The following is a 23,623-nucleotide window of genomic DNA, read 5'->3' on the forward strand; positions in this document are numbered from 1 at the left end:
TAAGGAGAACACCTCTCGACTTATCTCCATGCTCTTTAAATCATCGCTGCTTGATTTATACTTGTTTTATGTTCTTTACAGTTCTTTCTCATGATTTTTCAGCACTCGCAGCCACACACACACCAGAATTCGGCGGCTCTTTTCTCTTTCTTCGGCGCTACCTTGATGGCCATCATCATTATCATTAAAGCTCATCATTAAGTTGCCGTAAAAAAAAAATACACACCATGCGTCTATATCTCCTATCGTGCACGCACCAAATAGCAAAAAACGCTCGCTTTTCTCCACACATTCAAACTCATTTGAATAAAATGTGCACGGCTCTATGAACTTTTGACTTCTCTTTTATACTCGTTTGTTTTGCACATTTGCGTTTGTTATCCAATTTCGCACGCGCGCTTTCGAAAACTTTTACTCTCTCGTTGTTTACTTTTGGTGCCGCGTGAAGGGTGAAATGCGATTCTGCAGCCGCAAAAGAAAGAGAAAGAGAGGACGAGTACGTGTATCTGGAATTGTTTGTTTGTTTGCAGCGCATGGTCCAATTTTATCTTGACAAAGGGTCTTTTATCGCCCAATTCAAATGGTGATACGCAAATTTCACCCAACTTTCAAAGGCATTATAGCTATGTAGCTGTTTTTGAAGCGTGCCAAATTGAAAGAGATGGAAAGTTAAATTTTTACAATCAGCTGCTAAAGTGGACCATTTTAAACTTTGGAAGAATTTTTTATTACATATACTGCAACTAAACACAAAATAAATTGTTCTGGAACCGAGAAAATTTGGATAATATAAAAGTTAAGAATATTTCTTAAGAGACGGCTTTATAGGTAGGATTTAATGTTTTGGTTGATTCCAATTTTGAATTGATAATATTATATTCAATAACATGCAAGGATTAGAAATTATTAAAAAGTTGAGGTTAGTACCAGCAAATCCCATAAGCTAAGAGAATAATAATAGTAAATTAATTTATTTCAAAATTTTCCACAAAATCTTACAAATAAAGGGTAAAAAAATAATGCTCAATTTCAGAAAAAAAATTTTCATGCCGCAATTGCAATTTCCAATTGAAAACATTATTATTGTGGCTCACCAGTCAAAAACTCCATTTGAAGTTGACTTAACTGGTAAATGTTTCAAATGAAAAAATATGCTGCTATATATTTTGCATATATATAAATTATTTTTCAATTGATTTTCAAACAATTAATAATTTATTTTTAAAAATTATTTTAGTTTATTTTTAATCACATTATTTTATATCTACTATGTGTAATTAAGCCAAGATTAGGATAAAAATAGGTTCAGCTGAAATAAACTTGGCAAATGATATATATTGAATGCAGATCTTTTAAAAAATAAAATAGCAAATTTAAAAATTTTTCCAAGTAAAATTTATTATTTAATAAATATAATAAATTTTTCTTGCATTTTGAAAATTAGAATTAAATTTAGGAACGAAAAAGCCTAAACAAAAAACGGCAGAATTGCAGCAAAAGAGTAGCGGCAGGAGAGAGAGGAGGAAGGAGCGCGATACCGCGAGAGCGGCGCCTGCAGAAGTGGCTCTCGGTTCGCGTGGTCGGAGGCGGCGCGTCTGCCGCCCCCGTGCGGAAGTAGGGCGGCCTCGAGAGAGGAGCACCGCGACTAGCGGATGGCTCAGGTAGTCTGGCAGTCAGTCAGGATGCAGGTGTTGGTGCTGCTGGTGGTGTTCTGCCTGGTGGCCAGGGCTGAGGAGGACTCGCCGGACTCGAACTGGCGCACAATCAGCGCCTCGGGTCGCAGATATTTGCACCCGCCCCCGGTGCCGCACGGAGCAGCCGACGCTGCCGCCACCAAAACCACGAGTATCGCGAGTATTCCTCCTTCGGACGTCAAGAATTTGCACTCCAGCCCTGTGGCCACCAATTACTACCCGAGTCGGAGAGATCCGGACGCCGTGAGTGACAAGGTAAGAATTTTATTATCAATTAAATTCAACGTGAAAAAAAAATTCGTTTAGCAATTTTAAATATTTTGATATTTTTTGCATTTTCACTAAAACAATTCTTTAATGAAAACGTTCAAAAAAACTTTGGTTATAGGATATTTTTTATTATCTATGAAGGCCAACTTTAAATGGAAACGAGATTTAAAGAATTGCTTGAACACACAATTTAAATTTTTTTGAAATTATTTGCAATTTAAAAATTTTAAAATTGAAACGTTTTCAATAAGAAAAATCTATGTGTTAGATCAAGAAGTTTGTTGTAGAGATTTTGTTTAATTGTGAGAATTTAATAATATTGATTTAATAGAAAATAAATAATTTTTTCCCAAAATCTTGTATAAGGAAATAAGAAATTTGCTGAAAGCTCGCGAAAAGCAAACGTAGCGTAACAAACCGCGCGTTTAATTGTAAGCAGAACGATAATTGAGCAAAGTTACCGCACTGAAAAACTGTGTCAACGCATTAATTTTAGAGCGACACGAATCCCGCGCCAAGCAAAGGAAATATAATAATAATCTCCTGACGGTAAATAAATAAAGACGCTTAATGAGTCAATTTTTCAATCAGCTGCTGTGAGATCGAAACAAAAAAGCTCTTTCCTGCAGCACACCACGGCGAGTTTTATTGTTTCCTGAAGTAAAAACCGCAGGACGAATGGGCAGGTTTACTCAAATTACGTCATTACTGCATTATTGCGGTTTGTTTTTCGCTCGTCGACGGTGTAGTCCTTTGAAATTCGCTGCTTTTTCAGCTCAATTAAATCCATTTGATACATTCCCCGGCGCGAAAATAAATTGCATGTTGATCAAATGGTGCGTCCGAAACGTTTGGTTGTGATTTTGTCTTTCCGTTGACACATTTCCAATGAAGCGGAGAGCCCGGTAAAAAATCATAAATCACATTCGGTTGTTTATTCGTGTGCGGTCAGCTACTTTTGTTATTCAGATTGAGCGTTGCCCCTTTTTACCATTCACACTCCATTGTTTGGCTGAACTCTGGAGAGGCGAGAAAAAATGAATGATAATTTTATCCGGGCAAAGACACGAACATAAAAATATACATTCCTCTGCAACGGAATTAGTGTGCGGCAGTCGCTGCAGCTGCCAGCCACACGATTATAATAGTCACTTGAAGGTGGTCCACGACAACAAAAACAACAATGGAAAGCTTTAATGTTGAGGCTTATAAATAGAGCAGAGGGCCAATTTCTTGATACATAAAAATACCGTAAATTACATTTTAATTCTGTAATCTCTAGATATATTCCCTCTTTTTTGTTTAAAAAAAAAATAATAATAATAAGAAATTTATTTAATACTTTCACATCCGGGATAATTTTAAATTTTTTACTTGCAAATTTTCCTCTCATTTTATTCCTCGGCAACTTTTTTTCACTTAAAAGCTCAAGCACACTCACATTACATTTATTACATAAATTAAAAATTAAAACTGCTGGTATCATTAAGGAGAATTACCGCTTTAGCCTCATTAGGCAGCGTAATCCGAGCACCACAAGTTATTTTCCCTCATATCTTGCGCACCTCTCAAAACTCCAGTTAACCATTTCAGCCAAGTTATTGCACCGTGTCTTACGTCACTTTTTTTTCGTTACATCCACGCATTTTTAATTTAAACTGGGTGAAATTAACGCGGAAAACAATTCAAGTAAAATTATCCCGTTACTCGGCGTTGCAGTAGTGTATGTGTTGGATGTGTATTTATTTTTATTTGAATGAGATATGGAACGGCAGGGCGTTACACACAAACATCCATTTCTCGACTGCCGGTTCAGAATGTACGTGCATAATAAAAATTAAACGGCGCACACACACAATGAGGCAGTATGTACGTGAATTATGGCCTGGCGTCGAAATAATAATCATCATCTGCAGCATCACCGAGTTTTTTTATGGCAGGTAGACACACAAAGAGATGGCACCTAATCAGGAAGCGCTCAACAGCAAGCGCCGTTCGTGACTTCTTGACCCGTATTTTGGAACATGATCGCAATTAAAACGGCGAGAGAGTATTGTTTTGCAGTTAATTGCTGCCGAAAAGAATCATCGCACAATTCATTATAACGTACGAGATGTTGCAAAACAAATTTACGACTAACAAGACGAGGTGCTGACAGATTAATTACGTTAATTATTTGTTGGGTGAAGCCACCTTGTTTAGACAAACAAAGAAGGAGTTGCTGTGTTGTAGAGGATTTAATTTGAACGGATAATTTTTAACTATTTTCATATAACACTTACCTTAAAAAATATTTTCAGAAACATTTTCAGTTATAAACATTTCATAAAGAAGATTATATTAATATACTTATTAATAACATTATTCCAAACTTTTTAATATTTTTTTCATTATTTCAATTATTTATCTTTATACAACAAAAATAATTATACTACTAAATTTAAAATCATACAAATTTACTAACATTATGTTAATAGGTTTAAAAATTTAAAAAATATAATACAGACTCGATCACAAATGCATAAGTTTACATAATACGGCCATAAAAGCAATTAAATTCGTCTATTGTTAATCATTGTAAGTAATCCAGCCAAAAAATAACATTATTAAATGAGATCTGGTTTCATAAATTGATCCCAAGTGCAGTTATAAAAAGTAATTTGCCCATGTCTGCAATTTTCCAGTAATTATGATTAGCGTTCAAATTGACTAATTGTGAGACCACGCTGCCCAGCTCTATGGTAGTGCGGGTGGAAATCCTAATGAAATTAAGTGCTTCGAGTCGTGCTTCAAAAAAGTTCGCCTCGAGCTTGGCGAGTAATTTCGGCAACGAGGGTCCAGCGCAGAACAATCGCCGCAAAACAGCAGCGGCAAAACGCGTTATTATTAAATAACAAAGCGAAAGAGGTGGGCGCAGCGTGCATTCATATTAATTGCGGCTGCGAGGAGCATTTTGGTAGTACGCAAGATAATTGAAATGTACCGCAAAGGAACGCGCGCCGCGCTCTCAATGCACTTCCCGTGAAAGTTAAATTTGGCGTTGAGCTGTGAACGGGATTGCGAGTAATGGATGGGCCTGTACCAGCACGATAAGGGGTCAAAGGACACACCTAGCCACTTAATTTCCGACGGAGCAGAAACTTTTTGGAGGAAAGACGGAATTTCTTTCGAAATGCAGAGAAATGTGAAACTAATTGCCAGGCGCGAGAAGCAGATTTTGACTTCTCAATATTTTGACCTAGGGGTTAATCGAAGTGAGGAATAGGAAATCAAAGGATAGCCGGTTAAAAAGTTTTAAGTTGATTGGGAAAAATAAAAACTATTGAATTGATAAAAGAATTAAACATATTAATTTTTAATTAAAATTATAATGATTTTGGCAAATGTACCGCTATTTTTTTCCTTAAAGGTGTTTCCGTCTCGATTACAATGAAACAATGATAAATCGCGTACGAAAGCGTGCACGCTCAAGAAGAGTGTTGCTTTCCTTTCGAACGTATATAATATTCCATAATTCAGGAGGACGAATCTGAATTTCAAACGGCGTCGGCCACAAACAATTGTACCAACGGCAAAAACATTTCCACTCTCTGCACGAAAAACGCCGGCAGCAATTATACCCAGCGGCTCGAATCATTTAATTTCAACGCGAAAGAAAACAAATCTGGGAGCTGCAGCAAGATTTCCTTGAGAATTTGTTACGATTGAGCACGAGCTGATGATGTGAAGGATCAACGGACGCGGACAAAAAGCACATACAAGGAAAGGGAATCGCCGTGTTATTACAAGATTTATCCGCTCGAATTAGACGAAAAAAGTGACAGAGAAAAAGCGACTTGCACATGTGTTTTATTTTATTCGGCTCACACCTGTGCGACGAATTCAGTCCGCAAAAAAAAAACGCCACCGCAAAGGACAGTGACCAGATTGGGTCAAGGACCGGCCAGAGACGATCAAATCGAATGCATTTTCACTTTTTCCCAGATCGGCAAAAACCGCGGGTCGCTCACACCTCCTGTTCTTTTCATTCGGTTTGATTCAATTGGTACTCTGACAAAGCACAAATGTATATATACGGGAAGCTTCTTCAAAACGTGTGCATTAATTTTTTTCCTTTTCCTTTCGGTTCACTCTCTCATGCATGAGTCAGGTGGCATCTCCGAAGGAAATACAAAAAAATGCAGAAGCGAGAAATGTAATCGACACACAATGATAGCCGAAACGGCGGCGGCACCAGTTGGTTTTATTTTTCCTTTCACAAGAGTTATTCGTGAAGAACGATTCTCGGTACACCTTTGAAAAGGAAAATCCGATTAATTCGAGTGTGGAACCGCGCCGAGAAAAATCACAAAATATATTTCGTATGCGTGCACAACGATAACAGTTTCGGTCGAATGATGGCAGGAATTTAAATGACTTCTCTAATGCTTTTGCTTTTAAAGGGTTCGCCCATCTCTATTGTGAAGAAAAAACGCACATCAGCAAATGATTAACAAAAGAAGAATGGATTCACCATGATTCATTTTCGCACATAACTTTGGCGCTCGGAAAGAATGGGTGCGAATAAAAAATTATTTCCCTGGCAAACATTTACTTTTTTAGCACCATGATGTAGCTTTTTTACCAGCTGAATAAATTTTAGATTGTAAAAATTAGCAAAAATATTAGATTAAAATGAGAGTTACCTATTAATTAGCTAAATCTTTTTAAAAATTAATGAGTAAAAAGCATTATGCAGTGAAAAGTCCAGTTATCCAGGCATTAATTAAGATAGGATTGATGCGTCAAATCTAGGATTTGTATTAAAGTATGATTGTCTATTTCTCAGCCAGACAATCACCATTAGTAAATTGAAGGGACCTCACACATCTCTCTTGATGATCAGAAGAAAAAAGCCTTTTTAGAAACAATCCTCAAAATTACAACTGATTGTCTTTTCCAGCTTCAAAAGCGCGCGTAATCACCATGGGCTGATAAAAAACATTGAGAAGGAAAACAATTAAGATCAGGAATCTGCTGATATATTATATTGTTGCGATGTTTTATTATTCACTCGGCCGGTTCGATGCAATAAATTATACCGGCCCAGGAATCTCCGCTATCAAAGCCAAAGCAGCGTTATGCGGCTAATCTTCTGAAAACACACACGACTTCCATACTTCTTCGCCGTGTGAGTTATTGCGTTCGATACCGCACTGCAAATAACAACTCGGAGATTTGATCTGCCGCGAATCGTGCGGGCCTAATTGGACTTTTCTCGATAATGCCCATATTTTGATAAATGGGTCGGCCCGGAACGAAAACAGCTGAATAAGGTTTATTTCCACAATATATAAATGTTCCTCAATTGCTCTCGCAGCATGCACTACAAATTTATTGCCGCGCAAATTGAAACGTTCGCCAGTGAATGAAGTGAGGCTGAAAAACCGCTGACCGACATGCTTATTTGCTCGGCGCAAGTTTGCTTTGCATTTTGAGGTAAATATAAGGAAAATATATGTGTCGTCCACGATCTCTCCCAGGCCAGAGGGAAAAGTGCACATCATCCAGGCAATGAAGGAAAAACTTGAGCTGAATCGTGCTAATAGTGCAGAAATTATTGGCACTTAATAGCAGCTGATGGTATTTGCTTTTGCAGCCACTTGTAAAATGTGCTAAATAATTCAAATAAATTAGTTTCAATCTCCGGTATTGGAACCATGATTTACACATAAGTAATAATAATAATAATTTTCCCTACTTTAATTAGCTTTGCTTACAGAATAGGGATTATTCAAAATTATCCATTGAATTTGAGAATATATTAAGATGTATTCATTTATGTGATTTTATCCAATTTTTTTTTCTGATAAAGACAATATCTTGATATTCCATTATTATAATAAAAAAAAGATTTCAGAATTTTAAACTTGTGTTAGATAATTTATCTCTGGCAACATAGAAAATCTTGCCTCATCATGAATGGCATATTTTTGCCTTATATGCTAATATACTGCTGGGCCTATACAATAAATTCTGTTCTTCAAAGAAAATTAATGGGAATTTCTACGCTTGGACTACGCCACCTCCACGCATACCAAACTTAATAAAGCCATTATCATATTAGCCGGTGCCAAATTTTCTCTCGGCAATTAATAGCGTTCCGCAGACATGATCACCAATGTCAAAATGTTGCGGCTGCTGCTGCTTTATAAAAATATCAAGTTCCATAAGTACCGTATACGCAATTCCCCTCTACCCAACGTTTCGTCAGTATAGTGCCCATTAATTTTAGAGTGTTGCCGTAGTTGTAAATCAACATTTGATAACCATAATTCAACGAGTGGCAGCTCTTTTTGTTTGATTGTTTTGAGCGAATTTCAGACGGAAAGCGTGGCCACCGCATTCCCACATAATTAATCGCGAGAAGAGAAGTGCGGACGGATTTTGCGATAATAATGGAATTACGAATGCAAATTGGCGGCCTCAGTTTTTTCGGACTCGAATCACCGCTACTCGGTTCCCACACTAAAAATTTACGCACTGCCGGTAATGTTTAAATATACCACCGGCTGCTTCCTTTAAGCACTGTTAACCCAAAGAAAGGAGTTTCCGCAGCACACGCGTCCTTCCCTCATTATCATTTTCCGCATCGCTACTGTATTTTTTTACGAACCCAATTTTGGTTTTTATTGTCTGCGTTCTGTAGCGTGTGCCCGGAAAATGCGAATTTAAAATAAAATGTAAAACTAGCTCAAAGAAAAAATATTAAAATGCATCCTTTTTTGTTGTGTGAAGAACTAATCGAATGTGAATTCTTGGTACGAATATGGGAAGCTATACTGGTAAAAAAAGCACTAAACGTAAAGTTACTTCTTTGAACAGTTGCGCGTTTTATCACAGACATTTCGCATGTCATTTGAAAAGTCGAGGTGCTAATTTGCGGGTCTTCAATACCTCAAGAGCTAAAAGTGTTTACAAAAATTGAGTGGATTATCTCAAAGGAAGCGCTTACTGTTGGTGACAGTAACGTTAGCGCTGATGTAAGATGCTCTCATGAAAGGAAAATGTTGTCAGGGGGTCTGAAATTCAATTAGATTTCATGACGTTTTGTGCATTGCGTTTGTCGTATCAACAAAGGGCCATTGGTATGCGGAACAAAGTTTTTTTATTCTTTAATTTTTTAAATAGAAATGGCCAAGAAAATTTAAATCTTCATTCAAATTTCTACATTTATCAAAATATAAGTTATCAAATTACGAAAAAAAAATATTAATTATCTTATTACCTTATTTTTTTTTTATAAATATTATAAATCCAAATATTTACACGAAAAGAAATTTTTGGCGAAAAACGTTGAATTATTCGAAAAGTTTTTAAGATAAAAAAATCCCAACCACTGAAGAGGGCCTTTTATAAAAAAAATTTCAAACAATTTTCAAAAAAAAATTAAAATTGTTTAATATTTAAGCTATTTGTTTTTATTAAATGTTCATTCTTCAAGAAAGTTATAAAAATTTTATTCTTCTTGCTGATTTTATAAAGAAAAAAACAATTCAAGAATTTATAACTCATTTTGAGCGCAAAGTTCTAATTTTTCTTCTTTTGAAATGTTCAATTATTATGAATGGAGCGCATGATGAAAATTATTAGGATACAGAAAATTCCCATAAATCACACAAGAGCGATAAATCACTCAAATTTGCTGCTCACTCCTAATTACGGCCTGTTTTGCAAGCGATCATTTGTATAGTTTTTTACTTCCTGATGCGCGTGCACGTCTCAAATTACCACAAATTTGCATCTCGTCGTGTATATTTTTATTCAATTGGCCAGCGAACCAACGAGCTTTAAAACGGCTGGCGGAACACAAAAGTTTTATGCAAATCTCAGACGACGAGTCAGTGCCCGTGGCAAGAACGAAAAAAAATCGAGGCCGTGCAGGCTGCAGCAGAGGAATAGAGCGAGTGCGTGGGTCTGAGGCGTGATTTCCAATTGGTAATTACACCCTTGCATTGTGTCCCGGCCTGCCGAGCGTGCATAATGATTAATAAAATTAAATTACACGCGTGTGTGTATATTTCCATACGCCAAAAACAACAGTTATGCGAAAACCCAAAACTGACTGAGAAGAAAAAAACACCCTCGCATTTAAGGGTGCGGTCGGTTTGCAGAGAAGGACCAAAATCGGCGAACTTGTCTGTGAAAATGGAATTTTAACAGTTACTTATTTTTATGCGAACGCAGCCAGACGTCAATCACTTGCACATGTACTGTGCGACCGGGGAAATAAATATATATAATTCTTCTGCGATTCATAGAAACTCAATGGGAAAATCTCACAATCGGACCGAGCGTCCGTCGTCGGTTTCGGGATATTAATTTTAACTAGAAAGGATGACGACGGCACGTCGCTCTCTCACACGGTCCTTCGTTCTTCGGTTTGGGAAAGGTGCTTGGCCTCGAGTGAAGCAGAATGAATGACATGCGAAGTGATGACGAGTGTCAATCAATTACATATAAATATAAAGTGCGTTTTCCGTGCGAGGAATCTGTGAGGTTCAGGATTATGCAATCATTCTGAAACTAGTCAGAAAAGTTGGAGAAAGACACTTACTTAATGAACTTTCCCTCGCATTTATACATACATTGTTTTGTTCATCCCCGACTTCAGATGTGGGTAAAAAACGATCTGCACCAAATTAATATTTAACTTTTTTAGCTTGCTTAATTGTTATTTAAAGAACAAAAAACCAAGAATATTATAACCATATTTTTATAATTCATTTTCATTCTAATATTATTTAAATTCTGATTATACTGTAAATCATTTTTTATCAATTTAATTTAAATTAAATAATTAAATTGAATTATTTTTGAATAAATCATCAAATATTTAATTTTTAAATTTAATGATAATTTTTATCAGCTAGAGAAATATTTATTCTAAAATATTTTCCACAAAACCTCATTCTCTTGAATATGGCAGAGATAATTAAAAAATAATATAGCTGTAATTCTAAAAATATTAAAAAGAAAATTATCACAAGTTACTAGTTTTAATAAAAAAAAAATTAAATTCAGCCTCCCACAAGTTTGGAAACATGTCAAAAGAGAAAACTTGAGAATCGCGCTAAATTTAATATTTATCTTGCTAATGTGACAACGTCTAATTAAAAATGCATGCGATTTATCTCAAAGCAATCTCGAGTGCCGATCTGAAAAAAACCATCATAAAGCAATTGTGTGCTAGAAATAATGGAAAACGCTGGCTGGTGAGATAAAATTAATTCCGCGAGTTACAACAACAACGGCGTGTGGATTAAAAGCAAAGGAAAAATGAAAACAAAAAGGTGCGTGCGCGCCTGCTGGGAAGAACAAAGGGTGCAATTATCAACGAATTGAATCGTGGCAGCATCTCACTCTTATTCTTGATGAATTGTAACAACACAATCAAACGCTGCACGGCCGAGAAATCCGCAAGTGGCCGCACGTTGCTTTTCTTTCTCGAGCACCCGATGCAAATTATACACGGATGCACCAGGAAGTGTCTCGCGAGGAATGATAATCATTGATAATCACCTAACGCACGGGGCAAAAACTAAATCAGATACGAAATAATTGGACTGGCGCATGCAAGAAATAAAATTGTCTACACATGCACTCTCTCATTACGCTTCATTTAAACGTCAATTCCAGCTCGTTCGTCCCGAGGCGACAAATTGCTGTTTTTTGTTCAGATTAAATCAAACAGCGCTACAAGAAATATCTCGTACAAGGTTTTCCGCTTCATTGGCAAAAAGAGATCGGATGCTATTTAATTCTATAATTACCCCCAGGAGAAAAAGATTCTCGTAATTAAACTATCTTTTTTTTGCCAGTTTTGATTAATTAATTCCAGTTCTTTCTTCTATTCTCTTGCAATTAGTTAATCGGAGCGGATTTACTTTTATTCGCGTTAATCGTGAGCATTCATTAATATAAAACGTCCTGCTGCGTCCCGACAGCTCGCCAGCCAACGGCTTGTGTGATTAATTATCATTATCCCGACCTACCTGATGATATTAATTAAATAACGCACGCTTGAGCCTTTTCTTCTTTCTTTCTTTCTCTCGTTCGTGCGAGAGGAAAACTAGCTCTGTCTCTCTATTTCTAGTTGCTCGCATGAGAACTCACTTGACGAATAAATCTGGCGTATAAGCCGCTTCGAAGTGCGAGGAAAAAACCAGCAAATGGGATTCCGTTCGAAAATTATCTCAACTCGCTCCATTATCCACATTCTACTGGATTTGGACATCGAACGTTGAATACGTTTAATCCTAAATTAGATACAAAAAAGGTGATGTCACCTACAGATCGTGGGACTTGGAAACGGGTTGGTTATTTTCAGATCGTGTGCTCAAGATATTATTTAACTGTTTTGAGAACTTGGGTGGCAGTTTAATATATTTAAGTAGTTTCTAAGAACAAATTAGTGAATCCATTAAATTGACACAATAAGAAAATTCTTCATCAATTATCCTATGTATCCCATTAAAAAAAAACTATGTTTTATGAATTATTATATCAACTATATTAACATTAATTAGGACTCCATAACATATTTTCAGTTCTACTTTATAATTTTGTTTTTCATACCAGCTGAACCAATCTTAAAGAAAAAAATTAATTTTTGATTTTGGATAATATAATTCATAGCAAATCTCCATAGACTATTATATGACATTTTTCATTAAAAAATCCTTCTGAAAATTCAAAAAGTTTATAACAAAAATTTAATTTCTTTGATTTAAAAAACTAACATTACTTGCAAATAATTAAAAAAAAAAAAACATAATAATTTAAATTTAAATTAACAATAAGAGAAAAGATATTTTTTAAATAAAATAAAAAAATATCCATTTAAATAAATATTATTAAGCATTACTTAAACTAAATTTATACACTATATGAAACAAGACAAAGTAGCCATTAAAGTTGAGGAGATGGAAAGACGCAAAATCTGGAAATACCGACTTTCGGCGGTTTTGCAAGGAAACATGAATTCAAACTAATGACTTCCCTAGAAGGAAAATAATATTCATGCACCTGCACAAAATGAACCCAAGAAAGTGCGATGAAAAGGCGGTGGCGAATGTGGAGCACGCGGCGGTGCAATTAAACAAACAGCTCCATCGCACATCACACCAAGATGATTCGCCATGCAAAAGGTGAAAGCGCTTTTTGCGCCACCTGCCGATCATCGTCAGGTCATTTTATTCGAGAGACTGACACACATCTGGCCCAGTTGGCGGCCGCGCCGGAAATTGGGGAAAAATGAAAAGATTAATTCGGTAGCCGGTGATGACCGACCGGTCGAGGCCGAGAAGAAAGACGCGTTATTTGGAGCACCTCCAAGTGAGCCGCGAAATGAAAATGACCCGTTGCCTTTGTCAATCACGCTTTTGTTTGCTCACTTTTCAGGCAGCTGGACCGAGTCCATCGCATTGCTGCGTGAGTGCATTATTACCATTTTTGTGTGTCAGTGCGCTTCAAACTTTTGTCTGCGGTGCACGTCCAATTTGGCAGCTCAACAAAAAATAGTCTGGAGGAGAATTAATTTTCGTTGAGAGTATTTCACACAATTTACCAGACAATTTCTTTGATGATATTTTTTCTTATAATTTTAATGAGCAAATTGTTATTTTTAAAATTTTCTGAACTGCAGAGGATAAACCTATAACATCTATATTATTTGTGTATCTCACTTCTAACCAAATCCTCAAGTCCGAAAACAGCTAAAAGATGTCAAAATTGACAAAATATTTGAGGAAAAAATTATTTGAGATTGCAAAACAAAAAATAGTTATTATTGGAAGTTCAGATTGTTGAATTACATAATATTATTTTAATTTTTTTTTTCAACACAGAATTAAAGAACTATTATTTTTATTTTATTATTATCTAAAACCTTATTCATAAATTGACAAAAATTACTGGACAAATTAATTATACAAAATTTATCTGCACACGATGAATAAAATTTGCCTATTTAAAAACGCCACAAATATTGAGCAGCATTGGAAACCGTTTACGCGAATAGTTGTTATACTTTGGAGGAAAAAATATCCGTCTCACGATTACGCCAAAAACATGAACCATTTCGATTGTTCAAACATAATTTTGTAACATGACAGCCACTGACGTATCGTGGGAGTGAATCTCGAGGCAAAACTGCCGTTCGCCGCCGAAATTGATGCCTTAAGTCTGGAATTGAAATCCACCCACAATGCAATATACCAGTCCAACAATTTTCGCTCTGATTTGCGTCTGATTGATAAAATGCACGCCCGAATGGATCCGACGGAGCATGCACTCGTGGATGTATAACGTTTTAACAGGCTATTCCGTTAATGTTCATAGCTCACACGCAGCACTATACGAAAAAGAAAGAGCACGGCGCTTCTCTCCTGCGGGACGTCAAGCCTCATTATGCTTTCAGAAATATTCGCCTAAATTATCACTCTCGAAAGCTCGGACGGTATTATAAAAACACCAAAATAGTAGTCGCGTGTGGTTTTTTTCTCTCATTCTCGATTCTGCGATTGCGTCAGAAAAAGGAATTCTTCAAAGATCAAATTCGTATTTAGTCGAACGGCCAGCAATTTGCATGATAAATTTGCAAACTGCTGTCAAATTAAACTGCGTGAAATGGCAAAAGGATCGTGCTGAGAATAATTTAAACGATTCTTTTATTGTAGCTGTAAATTAGCGTGCTGACACCTCTGTTTAGCGAGATGGGTTTCCTTTTGTTTCTCATTTACGACTAACAGATTGACAAAGTGACAGACAAATAAAGACACGCGTGAAATGGCAATTTTGCTTTGGTTATATTTTCAAAAGCTTCCTGCTTGGAGAGAGACAGAAAAAGCCATTGAATTTATCATGCTATTTTTTTAAATTGTGCTCCAATTATTTGCAAAATATTAATTATCCAATTCAATTTCAATATAAAAAAGGAATCTCAGTATTTTGGTAAAAAAAAAGCTGACGAATAAAACGGTGCTGTTATTTTTTCTAACAATTCAATGTTTTCCTAACAATAGAATATTTTTAAGTAAAAATATTTTGTATCTTTGAACAATTAAGGACTCCTTATTGGCATAGTCAAATCAAGTCTTTACAATAATGGAGGTTCAAATTTCCAATAATTGCACAAATTGGCTCCCATTGTTGTAAAGACTTGATTTGACTATGCCAATAAAGAGTCCTTAAACAACAATCAATGTTTCATTTATTCCATCTGTAAGTTTGTGTAAACTTGCTGTTGCTTCAATATTGGTTATTTTCTGGCTTCATTTACTTTTACATTTAAATTGAACGGAATTGAATTAATTGTGCTTGTTCGGCACCAGACCTGTTTTGGTGAGAAAATTCCGAACGCAAATAATAAAATGCACCTTTCCGATCGGCGCCGAGCGATAAGGAGCAAATTCCGGCCGGGGCAAAATCATCATTATCCAATTCGGATTATTTGGTGGAAAAAGCTGCGTGTTTCGAGAGAGGCAACGGGATTTCGCCGGTCCAGCGGCGACGGCTGCATTGAATATACATGACACAAGAAAGAGGAATAAACGAACGGTCGTGCACGTTGAATTAGATTAAATGGCTCAATCGCGCGAGCCGCAGTGAATTATGCACATTTATTTACTTATCGCATCACGAGATTGCGAGACGGAGAGAGAACAAACACCGCACAACACGAAAATAATAATTCCGTGCGATGCCCGGCGAAGTAACTGTATCTCAATTATGCAACCCGCATATACTATTGTATCGCACTCCCAGGTGCAACAATCGGCGGCCAAATTGCGGCCAATCAGCAGTTCACAAACAAAGCTCATGACTCAATTGCCGCCGCATATGATCGTGGAAATTTCGACCGCAAAAAGGACAAATTTCGTATATATTTCGAGACAGGTGACGTGCAATTTTGAATTAAGCATTCTCCGTTGTCATAGCTACGTAGCTGTTCTTCTTTGGAAGGGAAAATAAATTGGAACAGAACTCGGCGCATGTCAAATTTTGTTTGCTCTAATGCTCGAATATTTGACATAATGGATAGAGCGTGGCCGGCGCAGATAATAGAATTCCGAATGACGAGTCTAATAGAGACGTGACTTTTGTCTCTAATGAGATGACATGCTCTTTTTGCATTGGAAATCAGTTCACTGCGGTCGGTTTGAAGAAGAGACTTGGAATGTGACATTGAACAAATAATATAAATGCACCAAAAATTAAAAAAAAAAAAATTCATAATTTGGATATTTTAAATTTTATTCACTCTCTTAAAACCAATTGCAAAAAGTACAAATGGAAAATTATAATTGGTATATTGTTAAATTAAGGAAACTATCACACACTATCACACAAAAATCAAGATTTCTGAACTTCAGAAAAGGTAAATTTTCCTTAATGCATCGAAATTGTGACTGAAAATTTATACTTCAAAGGGAAAAAAATCACCTTTTCCCGCCGATTGCTTTTGAATTTCAAGTGATGAATATGTTTTGATGTTTGAAATCGCACCATTTTTACTAAATATGAATTTTTCTGCGTCTAAACATTGAAATCGACACTTATTTCAAGTTTTTAATGCTTACGCTAAAAAAAGGATAACTTTCAAAGAATCCTTCCATGGTGATTACTAAAAATCATATAATTTTGCCAGGTTTCTATATCGAGAATAAAATTCATTGCAACAGGGACTCTTTATTGGCAGAGCCAAATCAAGTCTTTACAATGTTTAATTGTTGTCTACCAATCGCAAAATTTGACTTGATTCTAAGCTTATTTTAACAAGCAAATAAATCTGACCTGCTTTGCTTGTATTTATTTAAATATTAATTTTCTTCTTCAAAACTCTAACAATCGGCAAAATCTATGAACATAATTTCAATTTTTATGTTTCTAGTCACGATATCCTGAAGCTTCAGTAAAAGCAATTTCAAAAGAATGAAAAATAGGCAAATTAGATTTATTTCATTGCTCAACAAGTACAAATTGATTTTAATCTGGATTATATTACTTTGCGTTTTGCAGCTGCTGACAAAAAAGTGCAGTTCGGCCTGATGAGGCAGAGGTGATACATAATTAACCATCCAGCAACACGTCGCTCCGCTTATTTTTTCTTCATTATTATTATTAAAATTTTTTTCCCGCGCACAGATGAGCTTTTCATTCAATTTAATGAAGTGTAGTCGGAAATTCCAGCTTGAACAAAAAAATGATCATCCCGGTTTTGCATTTTTTTCCTCGTCTCTGGAGATGTTTAATGCAAATCGTAATTTGCACCTCGTCATAATCCACTTTGAATACAATGCAGGCAAAAAAAGCAGAGCAAACTCTCTCATGCGTTTTCTCGGGACTAATTTGCACCGGCGGCTTATCTGGTCGCTGGTAATGACCCGCCATTACCAGCCTCCTCTCGCCGCGCGTTTAGCACAAAAAAAAGAGGAAGACGGCACGCGAATGCAGGAAGAATGAAGCACAACAATAACGAATGCATTTTAATTATGCACTCGTTTGAGGAGGACGTGTGAGTTCATCGAAAACTGTGTCGTTTCTCACCAAAATCGACACACAAACGTTTTATTACGGGCTAATGTTGGCGGCCTTGCCCCCGCTGCTTTTCTTTCTTATCTTTTTTTGCGAGATCACCAGAAGTTGATTACATGCCGGTGCGCAAAACTGTAATTATACGAGTTAAAAGCACATGATTTTGCGGTTTTCGTCGGCGCGTTAATTTCTCGCAGGCGTCAAGACAAATTAGCCGAGCCATTTGAATCGTGCCCAATTACACGCGCCTTGATCGCGATCTTTTCAGCCAAATTCATCCGTGTACCAAGTCGCTCACATCATATCGAACGGAATCTCACGCGTTTTGATTTACGGACACCGCAAACTTGAAATAATTCGAGCGAGGCGTGAGCCTATTTGTTTTGCCTGCTCTGGATGGCAGATTTTTTAATGCGAAAGGCATGACAAGAGCCACATCAAGTGTGACCGAACTTGATATTTATTTTTAAATTGAACCTTTTAAATGTAAATGTAATGTAAATTGGTTTTAAAATATAACAAAACAAGGTAAATATATAAATTTATTTTGTTTCTTAAAGAGTTGTTAATAATTTATTTAAGTGCGGTCATTTTATTTCATTTTTTTTTTTTTTTTTTACTTTTTAATTAGACAGTGTGAGATTTAATATTTTTTTGTATAAACTATCGAGAATTATCAATTAAGGTAGAATTAAATTACCTGCGCAATGTAAAATTTTATGGGGATCATGGGGATATTCCCATGCAAAGTCAGACAAATCAGTATGTGTCAGAAATCCCCATAATCTAGCTTAGCATGTGAGTATATTAGCCATTTTTTTAAGGGGGAGAGTTTATGAGTTTTTAAATTTATTTAAGTTTCATAGAGTTCATATCTTATATTTGAAATCAGACTCTAATGTAACTGCATTTTAATTACAGTTACAAATTAAATTAACCGAAATTAAAAAGTCTAATAAAATTATAACTATTTGCATAATGAACATATTTTTAGCTCTGCATTAACTCTCATAAAGCAAAGATGGAGCCATCAACATTTTTGCCATGTTCAAGTCATCTGCTTTAATTAAGGAAGTGTACATATTTTGACAAGAAGAACTGCTCTTAGCTTTTTGAGCTTTAAGAATCTCCCACGGCGCTAATTGAAATTTCCAGGTCATGCCATGGTATAAAGTGTAGCCATATAATTGTGCACCTGAAAGTACACACCGAAATTACTTGAAACCACCGGGGTTTACATGACGAACAATCGTAATTGCTCACTCACTCACAAAATAAGCAACGGTCACCCGAGAAAAAATGTAAAGTCCGCAAAAAAGAGTCATGCACTTCAAGATATTAAAATGAATGGTGCGTGTCGCTTTTCAGGCAAACAACAGTGGAAATTCCCACGCATTATTTTTCTTCCGAAATTCATATCTGATCAAACTGCACCGGTTAGATGTGCTCTATGATTTCTTGTTTGTCTTTTGAGACTTACCGCTGCCTAAAAATAGTAGACGAAAGATACAAAAGACGTGCATCAACCGTGCCAATGTGGGCCAAAGCCTCGAAAGGCGTTCATCTCTCGGCCTTGTCGCGCGCTACACTGATATCATTCCTTCACCTGCGTGTTTTTTCGCGCCAGAAGCGAATGGGTTTTTATTCAGGTAGTAAAAAAGAAGTAAAAAATATTGGAAATTCCAAAGTGAATCGGATCAGTTATTATAGCATTCTAAAAATTTAGTTTCTAAATCTTGTCTTAAAATAATGACGAAAAGAGGAGCTTAAAATAGTAAAATTTATTTTTTAAACTAATTGAAACATCTATTTATATTTGAAGATAAAACTAGGATATCAATATTTTATACTAAAAAACTAAAAATGAGGTAGAAAAATAATTTAATCATTAAAGAAAAGCCTTGTTTACCAATTAATTGATATGATTTTTGTATCATTTACTAATTTTGATAACTCGTCTCTTCACCTCTCCACTAATTTGATCTAAACCAGTTCCACGCGACGTGCTCTCAACAGCAACTCATTTGTCAGAAATGTCAAAAGAGAGACGAGGTAATAAGATCCCTCAATAAAACAACAGCTCGAAGATAAATCAATAGGTGAGTTCTGGAGTTCAAATTGGGGTCACTGAGCTGCGATTTCATCCAGATATATCAATTTATGTAATAAACTTCTTACATGCTTTGCAACTTAATTGAAGTTTCGTACTGCATATTCATACGAATTGCGGTCGGCCAGCATCGTTATAATATATTCAAAAATTTGTTTGATCAAATCGCGATAGTTTCAAACCTTCCGGCGAGCGGTCTGGGTAAAAACCTGATATTTTATATGGACCTGTCTAAGTACATAAATATATATTCATTTTTCACATACTTAATCCGACGCCGTTCCCAGCGTTGTGCGTGCATGACTTTTACACGCCGTACTCTACTTTTAATTTCTTTCTCTCCGAGCGCAAAGTTAGTTTTTATAGGACAGTTTCATTAGCGATTCACGTCCGCCCGTTTTACTGTGAGAAACAACCTGCAAGAAAGAAGCGCCGTGAATAAAACAAGAGCTTCTGCGTTTTCGCCAACAAAGTTCCACGGCGTGAAAAAATGTGACATTTTCTCTGTTTTGCGAATGCGAACCTTGTGTGTGATTTACGTGTGAGACAAAAAAAAAATGCGCCGTCGACATGAAAACGCTCCTTTGTTATTTTTTTATGACGGGCTCTTTTTGAAAAATGGAAATTCTTTAATAAAATATAAGGCACGAACTAGGCGTGTTTTTGTGGCAAAATATGCGCTATCTAGGAGCAGCAGATTGTGCTGATTTTGGGTAATTCCTAAAAAATTTAGGCAAATGTTATGAATACAAATTTAACAAATTATAATAATGATAAAGCTAAAAAAAGGGCCAACCTGCTTGGAGCTTTTCGCCAAAACTATAAATTAAAATGAATTAAAAACAGAAAGATAATGTGATGTCTGGAATCATAAGATTTTTATGATTTCTATCTTTTAATGAGTAAAATTTATTCCTCTAATAAATAAAGAAGTGGAAAAAGTATCAAAAAATCAAAAGGAATAGTTGAAATTTATGGAAAATTTCCTCACTTTTAAAGTACTGCATCCTGCTTTTGTAGTTGTTTTAAATAAGGTAAAAGAAAAATGTATAAAATTGTGTTTTTTTTTTCTCTAATTTTTATCGCTAATAATTAGGAAAGTAGAGCGATTCGTGTAAAAAAGCAAATGGCACAGTCGGTGCAAAAATCGCTTTTCATCAATTAAATAAAAGACTTTAGCAGCATCTGTCAATCGCTCATTCAGATGCGGTGATTGGCTCTGCCAAACGGCACTTTGAAACACTTCTGCTTCTTCTTCTTCTTTTTTCGCCTACAAAACCCTTGGTCCTGCAGGGGTAAAAAATAATCGGCGCGATCTCCCGCAGTCGCGAGTGTCCCGGTCGGAATTGTGTCCGCGCCGGCGAAACAAAGCCGCCCTAATGAAGACGCATCATTCTGCGAATGATAAATTGCACGCGCCATCTGTGGCCTAATGAAACGCCCCGCTGAGCAACATCTGCCCAACAAAGGTGCGCATTGTTGGCGCCGATTGTTGCCGGCGTCGTCAGGCTCGCGTGCTTTTTTCTCGCCGAGCCACTTGAGCTTGAAAATAAAAAAAGGAATTCTTTTTGCGGCCGTTTCTACTCTGAATCACACATTGGCCTCCAAAGTGCTCTGATGGTGCTTTACACAGAGCGTGGTTGACGAGAACAAAACCGGCGACGACTGATGCGCATCAAAGCACGCATCTTCTTTTTGGGCAAAATATAAAGAGGAGAGAAAAAGGAAAAATGCGGAGCAAATTGATTTTTTCTTTGATTTCAACGCCATTGATCTTAAAAGCTGTCGACATCGTTAATTGCCCCTGAACGACCTTAATAAGCCACCAACACGAATTGATGATTGGAGCATTAAATTCTTCTTTTCATTTTAAACCTTAATTTCTATATTGTCGGAAAAAATATGAAATTAAAGATTGCAAATTAAATACAAAAATAGATTATTTTTAAAAAGTCTTAAATTATTTTGAAATTGACATAAAATGCCTTAATCTCTAATTTAATGATTTAATTTTGTTTTTAGTTAGAATCAAACTTAACGTCAGGCAAGATTGATCGATTAATTTCAAGCCACAAGCTGTTGGTCAAACAACTTAATCGAAACACAATCAGATCGTTCGATCTTTTGGCCCTCTTTGTTCCGGGCTATTTCTTTGTCATGACCTGAGGCGACAACCGTTTTTTCGATTACACACGCTACAGAGCTTATCCCGTCGATAATTTCTCCAATTAAGCTGACGTTGTCTGCAACGGTGACGTTAATTGTCGTGCAAAGCCAAGCTTCGTCTCAATCAAAATTTGACGACGTCATTATAGTCTTAGTTTTTATTTTAAAAATTTGCTCTCTTTCAAATATAATATGGATACATATACATTTTTTTTAAATAAATAAATCAAACTAAATTTAATTTAATTTTGTTTCAGATTCAAGGCGAGCCTGGTGATCCCGTGTCGTTGGCGCAACCCACTCGGTACCACTACTACCCCCATAATCAGCATGTCTACTTGTTACCCGAGTGCGCAATTCAACAGGTTGGAAATATTATTATTATAAATGTCGAATGAATGTTTCTTAAAAGTCGTTTAAATAGCCTTGAGATTTTCAATTTTTAATAAAATAAAAATTATTTTATATGTAATCATTGAGATTTAAATTTCAAATATATTTTCAACTTTTCTTATAGGTTTGTAACGCAGTCTACGTGCGTCTGAATTACACGCAGCCTCTCTGTGCTTGTCCGACCGGACACAGAGACCCTTGCTCGGCCAGTCTCAGGTCTGATGATCTTCACACAACGGAACTTATCACGGATAAACGCCTCGGAAAGGTAAGAATCATTGGAAAATAATAAGGAAAAAATCCCTAAAATCTGAAATTTGCAGCCACTGACTTTGGTGAAGACTTGCGAGCCTGTGGCCGAAATGAGGGAATGCAGAGCGCCAAGGGACTGGTCGCTTTTGGCCTTGCAAAACGTTAGAACTGGAAAGTCGCACTACTTGGTCATTTGCAGATGTCCAGGAGATAATGCACTAGGTAAAATTCAACCATTAAATTAATGTAAAAAAAAAAATTATAAGCAATATTATCCCTCATTTTTTTAATCAATTTTTTTCTTTTTTCAAAATTACCAAAAAAATTTGCTATTTTTTGCAGAGGGCCCCATGAGTCATGATCAACCAACATACGCGAGTGTGCCTGGCATAAGAGTTTTTGGAATGATGTGCGTCCGGCAAACAGTAACCAAATTCAGAGCAGCCCGACCCCTTCGAGTACGGCGGGAACTTTTGGGTACAAAATTTGGAATTTAAATTAACTTGAAAAAAAAATTATAAAATTAATTAATTTTCAGGGCCGAAACCATTGCTGCCCTGGCACAAAGTTCGGCAAGTGGCAGACAGGCTGGGCTGGAGCCGCCGATGATGGTCGTCAGCCGTTGGGTTATGGACTGGGTTTGGACTGACTGACAGTCTTTTACTGGTGTTGTTTTTCCCCTCCCTCCTATCGTGTAGATACAAAGTTTGTTCGAGTAACTCATACCCTCCCTAAATTATTGCCTAGTTGATAATTTTATTTAATAATGTTTAGTTAACTTGTTAATTTAATTCATAATTAATGCGATTGATTGCTGATAAATTATACAAGTTGCCTGCCAGCGTTTTTGTGACTGTCGATGCGAGAAACTGTTGTTGAGCAAATGTAAATAACAAATTAATAATAATTTTAGTGAAAAATATCCATTTGAGGAGTCGAAGTTTGATTATGTCGATTTGAGATTTCCGAGTTTTATTTCCCTCCATAATTTGCGTAGAAAATTCCGATCAAGAAACTCTGGTTGCAGTTGAAAAGGGACTTAATTACAGTTCGTAGCAAATAAATTGTGTTTTACAATACATAATTATTTGAATTGATATCTTCATTAGTTATTTAGTTTGATTTGCAGTAATTTTATGGTTTTTGGTTTTACTTCACAAAC

The 23,623-nt window shown here is 36.1% G+C and overlaps 2 protein-coding genes across 4 annotated transcripts in view; one reads left to right on the forward strand and one right to left on the reverse strand.

The window, feature by feature from the left end:
* LOC132205247 (elongation factor-like GTPase 1) overlaps positions 1–23,623 on the reverse strand; it is a 69,139-nt gene that overhangs the window by 41,699 nt on the left and 3,817 nt on the right. The window lies entirely within an intron of this gene.
* LOC132205248 (uncharacterized) lies at positions 1,663–23,421 on the forward strand. The gene is made up of 6 exons (XM_059634200.1): positions 1,663–1,949; positions 22,074–22,181; positions 22,334–22,477; positions 22,533–22,683; positions 22,804–22,938; positions 23,000–23,421. The coding sequence occupies exons 1-6, from the start codon at positions 1,683–1,685 to the stop codon at positions 23,068–23,070; spliced, it is 876 nt and encodes a 291-aa protein (XP_059490183.1). The 5' UTR covers positions 1,663–1,682; the 3' UTR covers positions 23,071–23,421.

Source organism: Neocloeon triangulifer, unplaced genomic scaffold, assembly GCF_031216515.1.
Source record: "Neocloeon triangulifer isolate White Clay Creek 2 clone unplaced genomic scaffold, ASM3121651v1 ptg000002l, whole genome shotgun sequence".
In the NCBI taxonomy this organism is placed as follows: domain Eukaryota; kingdom Metazoa; phylum Arthropoda; class Insecta; order Ephemeroptera; family Baetidae; genus Neocloeon; species Neocloeon triangulifer.

Bases quoted from the DNA above. Each gene is read 5' to 3' on its own strand.
- LOC132205248 (XM_059634200.1), top strand. From the start codon at position 1,683: ATGCAGGTGTTGGTGCTGCTGGTGGTGTTCTGCCTGGTGGCCAGGGCT. The intron at 22,182-22,333 runs GTTGGAAATATT...CTTTTCTTATAG, and splicing joins CCGAGTGCGCAATTCAACAG to GTTTGTAACGCAGTCTACGT. The intron at 22,684-22,803 runs GTAAAATTCAAC...TATTTTTTGCAG, and splicing joins TCCAGGAGATAATGCACTAG to AGGGCCCCATGAGTCATGAT.